At 36.4% G+C, this 7,779-nt stretch overlaps 1 protein-coding gene across 1 annotated transcript; it reads left to right on the top strand.

Moving 5' to 3' along the window:
* The first annotated feature begins 2,261 nt into the window (after nt 1–2,261).
* LOC145968425 (endocuticle structural glycoprotein SgAbd-4-like) lies at nt 2,262–5,268 on the top strand. Its single transcript, XM_083093870.1, has 2 exons — nt 2,262–2,429; nt 4,521–5,268. Exons 1-2 carry the CDS (start codon nt 2,277–2,279, stop codon nt 4,899–4,901), a joined length of 534 nt encoding a protein of 177 aa, XP_082949996.1. The 5' UTR covers nt 2,262–2,276; the 3' UTR covers nt 4,902–5,268.
* Nucleotides 5,269–7,779: the final 2,511 nt, after the last annotated feature.

Below are 7,779 nucleotides of genomic sequence, written 5' to 3'. Positions count from 1 at the left end.
GCTTTTCATGCATTTTAAAGCGACTTGTAAATGCAAATGCGCACTCGAGAAAATCATTCGGATATATCGATGACGTGACTTTGTGAATCACGCAGGTACATGACGCGGTGCTACACGGCGAGCAGCTGGCATTCCTAGAGACATGGGAAAATTTATTGTCGCGCTACGTGCTTCTTACATTTCCCGTAAAAGAAGAAAACTAACGCCTATCGAGGCATTATTCACTGTTCCCCCGACGGATTCTGTCTAATGTTACATCGGTATACTTCGCCGGTAATGTCCACGATCAATAATCGTACGGAGAAAATGGACGGTCTTCACCCCACTTTTCCAAAGTAGTTCTTCTCTTCGAAGAAGAGAAAAAGGGATTGTCCGACGTAAGCTGCTACTTTAATTAATGTAATTAATTTCAGCAATATTTCCATGACTTTATTGGAATTGAGGAGCTTGATTGTTGCACAGAGCCTCATGTTACATCATATCTCTAGATTAACTTTTCAAATTGCTTAATCTCTTTGTATCTTTTGATAGCCGTATTTTTTTTATAAAAACAAATATAAACAAGGGATTATGCAGAGAAATTAACATAGTTGATCAAGGATACTGACAATCTCAAACATCCCAACGGAATAGCATTGATTATTAATTACATGCGCATGTTAGGTACATGCATAATCCCCGTGCAGCTTCCGGCACATGCATCGCTTTAAATCAGCCGTATCGGGCCGTATATATCATGTTATGCAATAAGAAAGGAATTGATATCGCGCATTACGTACGGTGTTTTGCATCAAAAATTAAAAAAAACCTATTTTGCCCAGCGGAGATGCAATTCACGCACATATGTACAAAGGAAACATAATTTCTACGATCGCGTGTAGAAATGTCTCTTGAGAGGTTTGACACTGTTTTTCACAACTTGTTATGCTAAGAACTCAAATATTTGCTTTATTTTTCTCCAAATTTCTTAATTGCGATTGTAATAAATGTATGCTAAATGCGAGCTCATTATTCCCTTACGGCGGAAAGTTCAGTCATGACAAAGTAAACGCGGTATAGTGCGCGCTCCATATAATTATCACCCGATAATGAGAGATTGTCAGGTCGCTTCCGATTGATTAGAATAGACGATGCAATTGTGTGTGTGTCATGCGTTTGTCGGCTGATGCACGAACGTCCAGTTTCATTTTGCCGCACCAAATCCCATGAGCATGCAAGTAATTTAGCCTCTACTGCGATTAGAAAAATCGAGGTAAATAGCTATTTGACGAGCGTTCGACTGATTGTTTAATGACGACGTGATTTATCGATTAGAATCGTGAAACGCGTGTTAATAATGACGAGTACGAATGTTACGCAATATTTATGCAAATGATAAAACAGTAGAATTGCTGGTTAACGACTGGGAAATAGTAGAAAAACAATTCAATTTTATTGCATTCGTATATTGCTAAGAAAATATCGAAACGATTGAGCACTATATCTAATAATGAGATACGAGATTAAATTATTTTCATACGTATGTGTGTTTATCGAATGAAAGCTATTCTTTTTTTTACAAAAATGCATAACGTAACAACCGACAACCATAAATAGATTTCCAAGCATACCACATTCAATTTTTCGCTCTCAATCTTTTAATCTAAGGTTAATTATATTTAATAAATATTCAAATAACTGAAAAATGTATAATAAAATGTAAAGAAATTGTTAAAAATTATTTTTATTTTAAGGAGATTTTTCACAAGTAAAATCTACAAATCTCTGTTTAAGATAAAATCATATCCAAAAAGTTATTCAGCTGTATCTTTCTTAAATTTGATGTCAGAAAAAAATAGTAGAAAGAATAAAAGAGACAAGAAAATTTATATGATTGTTGTGCATCTTTTAAAACAATCATATTTCCAGATTAATTGATCAACGAAACAATAAAAAAACATATTCAAACGTGCTAATGAATCTGTAACAGAGAAAAAAATACGCAAACCGTTTTCGGCTATGAATCGACGAGAAAAAAATCGACAATTTGCCGTGCACATGCTCGTTAAAGAAACGATGATAATTGAGCAAGCATCCTTCAACGGGAACCCAATGACATTTAGCGCAGTGTGACATGGTGATCTCGGGGAAGATGGTCTCTCCACGATGTCGATGTAGAGTGTGTTGTCTCTCCGCGTCCCCCTACGGTGACAACATACACACGTACCCACACACACGCAGCTCTGCCGTTAAATCGTGAATCCGTGTAAATCGCACGCGGCCCCTCTGTGTGTCCCATGTGCATCCTACTCGTGACATGGTGGCCATCGGTGCGTCAAACTAACGGTGGTGTTGGTAATGCCTTCAGGGGTATATATACGACGAGCGCTGCGGGGCTTGATAAACACTTGCCCATCAGCGATTACTGTTGCAGGATGTACACATCACTGGTAAGCGTTAATTAAGAGGAAAAAGATTCGAAATGAGGAGCAAGGAAGAGTCAACTCGTGCACTCCGATAGAGCCGCGTGATAATACACTCGTAGTCAGGTCGTGTGAATTTGGCGGTGCATTTCATGGCGATTCCCTGTGCGCGTTCTCCCGGTTGTTCTGTGAATTACGTTGTTGTAAGTGACACTTCGCGATTATTCGGCATAGCGTACCGAAAGCTCCGGGGGACTCGGATGTCGGTGGGTAGAACGAAGGGGCGAGACCGAAGGATAAGTAGCGTCTCCCGGAGGATCGGCGGTAAGGATATCGATCGATGCCGTCGGGGATACACCCTGAAATTTGTCATCTTCATGTAACGCGCGTACGTTTTTAGATACAAAATATTTGAACTTTTGTGACGAATACGGTGCAATATACATTTTACCGAGTTAAAATAATTTTTTATTTTTTACAAAACTTTAAGCCATCGATAAGTTTTGTTGATAAGCTTTCAAATTGAAAAAGTTGGAAAATATTAATAATATTCGAGTAAATTTTAGCGTAAGGACTAATTATTTTAATTTCTGATAGCGATATAACTGCAGAATTTCATGATAATAATAATAATTAACATTTTCGCAATAATATCCCGTGCGTTCTAACAATGTATTGTTTTGCGCTTCAACTCAAAATATCATTTTATTGTAATATCAGAATTGTGTCACCACACACAAATTAGACAATAAAGGTAATAATAATCCAAATATTGTATAAAATATTGTTATAGCGTAATATGACATTAATATATAATCATTAATAATATTGTTCGTTTCATTCGAGGTGCGGCGTCTGACCTAATAACGCTGATACTACCGCGATTTCTGTCGTGTCTGACTCAAAACGGTATCACTACTGCGGAGCGCGGCGCCCGTTTCTACTGATTCTCGCGAAGCTTTTTCTCCATCACAATACGCTCGATTTAATAATCGAGACAACTTTTAAAATTAAATCAGCAATAATTTCGATCGCGACGAATAAACGCATCGTAATATTACGAAAATTCAAAAATTCTATACATATTTTCAAAATTGCTGCCACATACATCAGGATGTGCGCATTGTTTCTAATTATTCCCTGAAACCGCCGTAGCTAAATCATCGTTTTTACTAATCGTCCTACAAATCGCTTGTGAGAGACGGTTGAATATCTAAGTGGCGGTAACCATTAGCGCATTCTGCATAAACACTTGTGCAACGACGCGAACGTCAAAGAGGGAAACTGACGAAAAGGCTAATGTTCATCTGATGTTTATGCATCTGGAAACTTACGAAGCGATGGTTGACTAAGATCGCTTACTTCTCTTTGTATTGCGATGTAACGTGTATTATATTAGCGGCTTGGATATATTTTATCGTTGTACAACGATATTAAATTATATTCACGCCGCGGGTGCATTCTTGTCCGCGTAATCATCTCTTTAATTGAGATTTCATCTGATATCGATGAACGATAGGTCAATCCATAACAGGATTAATTAATTATCATCATTAATTATTCATCAAGGATAGATATTACTTTTACCCTCGACTCTGTGCTTACATTAAATCTTTTATAGATTCCATAACTTTGTTTCAATGATCGATATCATATAATTTTGTAATGTCACATTTATATATAATTTCAAATAATTAATTAATTGAAAATTTCTATTTCTCATTAGCATGTATATATTTAGTAAAAGTTACATTTATAAATGCAGGAAGCCAACACATTGATTAAATATTAAAATAAATGTAAAATCAATTAGGATAATCGTGACAATAAATTTATCTGCAAATATATTTCAATAATAAATTAGCAATAAATATGTTTAATAATAACTGTTAAACGAATAGCGATGTCATCATTTTTCATAATTTTCTAGACATAATTAATTTTATCATTACGTCATATGTTACATCATTAATATCGATTACATCGATTAAGTTTAAATTTTTGTAGCTCAAAATTAAATGCATTTTTATAATCGGAAAAACGCTTTATCGCGATTAGTCTGATCATCCTTAAACTCAATATTCTTTTTTATCTCAATATTCTTGCGATATCCACCAGGTAATCTTGCTCGCATTGGCAGCGTGCGTCGCAGCAGCGCCTGCTGACGATGTGATACCGATCGTCAGTCAGGCCCAGGAGGGTCCCAATCCGGATGGATCCTACAAGTGGAATTACGAGACCGGCAACGGTATCAAGGCCCAGGAGGAAGGCCACCTGGAGAACGTCGGCAAAGAGGACGAGGCGATAGTAGCAGAGGGTGGCTTCAGTTACGCTAGCGACGATGGTCAGTCGATCTCACTAACGTACAAGGCCGACAAGGATGGCTTCCAGCCGGTGGGTGCTCATCTACCTACCACACCGGAAATCCCGCCGCTGATACAGAAGGCCCTCGAGTGGATCGCGGCTCATCCATCCAAGGAAGACGAGAACCAGGTGTAAGCCCGCGACCGGCGCTACTGTCCAATACGTTTGTGATCTCACGACCTTTCACGTAATTATCATGCCAACGCGAATGGAAGACGAACCACGATATACTCGATGATACCGGATGATGAGTGTTGCTGTGCCACCCTCGCCTTGTCCTCGCCCTCGAAGCTAACACAGAATACTCTGGTTCAAATTGTTGTAAATATTTATTGTACGTCTATGGATATATGTTATATGCAAACACATTTTATAATTGTATTAATATACAATATGCATACTTATATGAAGATACAAGTATGCACCTATATGATTATGTAATTAACTCGTTGTTAGATATATGCCGGTACATTAAGAATAAATGTTGCATCCCAGGAGAGAAGCGTCTCTTCCTATTAATACGCCTGATCCTTTCGAAACATATGCGTATGAGATTCTCTCTCGAGCCCTTCAGGAAGGAAGGATGCGGGAAATTGTGCGGTTAGCATGATAGCGTCACTCTTCCATCTTTTCGATGATTGAAAATTAAAAATTTAAATTTTTTTCCCTTTAAGACATATGTATAATAAAATTATGCGAATTTATTCGCGCGTGCGCGAACAAATTAATCAATCATTGTCAGAAAATGTTTTTTAATTTATTCGTGTCGATTGTTTGCGAAATTTACACATCTCAGAAATACATAGCAGCTGAAGAGAAACCGTATTCGAGCAAGAACATAATATGTATAGATATAATAGATATTAGGACCATCTCAAGCGAGCTGATTTACGATAGAAAGTCGCATGGCTATTACTGTAAGATATTACATCGCTGTAAACACAGCTGCTGCGCGCGTCTTTATTACACACTCACACACACCACATACAACGGACCTTGTTCGCTATCATTAATCAATCACGTAGAGTGGACAAAGACGCGTCTTATGTAAGCGTCATATGAAGACCGCGAGTACTTTGATTACGTTCGTTTGGTGCAATGAATATTTAGACAGCTCGTTTAACCGCTTTCGAGGTAATCATGATTCACATTTACATCTACTGCATTTATTATATATAAGAATCTATTAATTAATCTATTAATTTTTTTATATAAATTAAATTAAATTAAATTAAATTAAATTAAATTAAATTAAATTAAATTAAATTAAATTTTGTTATGATTAAATTTAAATAAAGCGATTATATGTCGAAATAACATTATCCTCGTTTCAAGCAAAATTTTGACAGTAACTTAGAGATTATATCTTCCAGTATGTTTTAATAATACTGGGATTGGAGATCAATAGGCTATAGTAGGTACAAGTTAATAAAAATGTTTCTTTCAAAATTGAGGAGCTGTCATTTCACGTTGATGCATGACAAATATAAGCTTCGGCACGTTCTTCCCATGATTCTTTGCATCCCAAGCGATTTACGCCATTATCAATGATCAAACATTCGTCTACATATCAAGATCCGCTATCTCTCAAGAAGAATGGTACCGAGCGATCAAATCTTCAAAGCTGTCACTTCGTGTCGTGCCAAGTTGTGATGGATACAACATCAACACATTCCTTCCGTTGACTGCTTTCATCTTCTCTAAGATCAAATCAAAGAATATCTCTACATGAAGAGATGTATTATATCTCAGACGAAATAATACTTGCTTGATATAATATTAGCATATGTAATCGTCATGGTGAGACACTGTGGATAATCTTGCGATGTCTTTTTCGCAGATTATCTATCCGAGGACTTTCTAAGAGGTCGTCCGGCGGCCTCATTGACAAGAGGCTCCAAGAGGAAGGGGGTGGAGGAACCGGAACCGATTATACTTCGCTCTCATTGAACTTTCACCGCGGGTGGTATGACACTCGTCATGTATAGCCGTTTAGCGCGTGTGTCAAATTTGTTACAACATCACGTAACCGCGACTTACATAAATCTTCTTGGCGCAAACTCGTGTTTGAATCTTTTGCAAAGTTTATTCCCAAAAGAAAGAAATTGTATACAAGCATCGTATTTCCCAAAAGTGCAGTTTCTTAAAAATTTATTGCTAGTTTGTGATTTCTTAGTCAAAATTTGATATAAGATTAAATTATATTATTTTATATAAGACTATCAATATTATTAAGATCATCAAGATCTTGATAATATCGTAATCGAGATATAAAATAAGATAATAAGATAAAAAATTGCGCAAGAGTGACTGGTGAATTTTATATAAATATTCCTAAAGTTAAAATATATTTAAATTAATTGAGAAAAATTATAGATTTAGTTACGCATTATTTCTGATATTTAAAATTCAATAAAATATTTAAAACAGAACTTATATTAATGCTACACACTATATTAACATAACAGCATTTCTCTTAACATAGATTTTATCATTTGTGGTTAGAGAAAGTGAAATTCTCTTTCCCGGTATACATTCCGGCATATTATAGTACACTTGCGCAAAACAAATGTCGCTCTTGCGTTATATATACCATCGTATTTTACAAATATTATAACAATTTCACGTTTGACAAAATATTAATCTGAATATGCATTAGGATGCGATGTATCGGCGATACATCGACGCGTTACTACCAGCGCGACTCATAATGTTTATTAATAGTTCCATAAATTCGATTATCCGGCCTCGATTAATTCCACCTATCGCAGTCTTATTTGCGCTCGCAATTCAACAAATACCGATTATGATCGTGCCGTCGAATCGAAATTACTGCTGCAATCAAGAAACATGATTCGCAGAATTTATAACCGAATTATGAAGCGGCCGCTTGGTATTAATTATCAAATTAAACGCGGTGGCACACAAATGTAACACACATATATGCACCTCCGTAAACAATTTAGTGTAATAATTGGCGTATGTGAATATTCCCGCAGACGAGCAATCCGTG

This window comes from Camponotus vicinus, unplaced genomic scaffold, assembly GCF_025532165.1.
Source record: "Camponotus vicinus isolate PSW18456_S1 unplaced genomic scaffold, iyCamVici1.0 SCAF_3, whole genome shotgun sequence".
Taxonomy (NCBI): Eukaryota; Metazoa; Arthropoda; class Insecta; order Hymenoptera; family Formicidae; genus Camponotus; species Camponotus vicinus.
Note: the sequence above shows the minus strand (reverse complement) of the source record. Positions and strands in the feature narration are given on the sequence as shown.

Excerpts from the sequence above, each read along its gene's own strand:
- LOC145968425 (XM_083093870.1), top strand. The coding sequence starts at position 2,277 with ATGTGCATCCTACTCGTGACATGGTGGCCATCGGTGCGTCAAACTAAC. Across the intron at positions 2,430-4,520 it reads GCAGGATGTACACATCACTG|GTAATCTTGCTCGCATTGGC; the intron begins GTAAGCGTTAAT and ends GATATCCACCAG.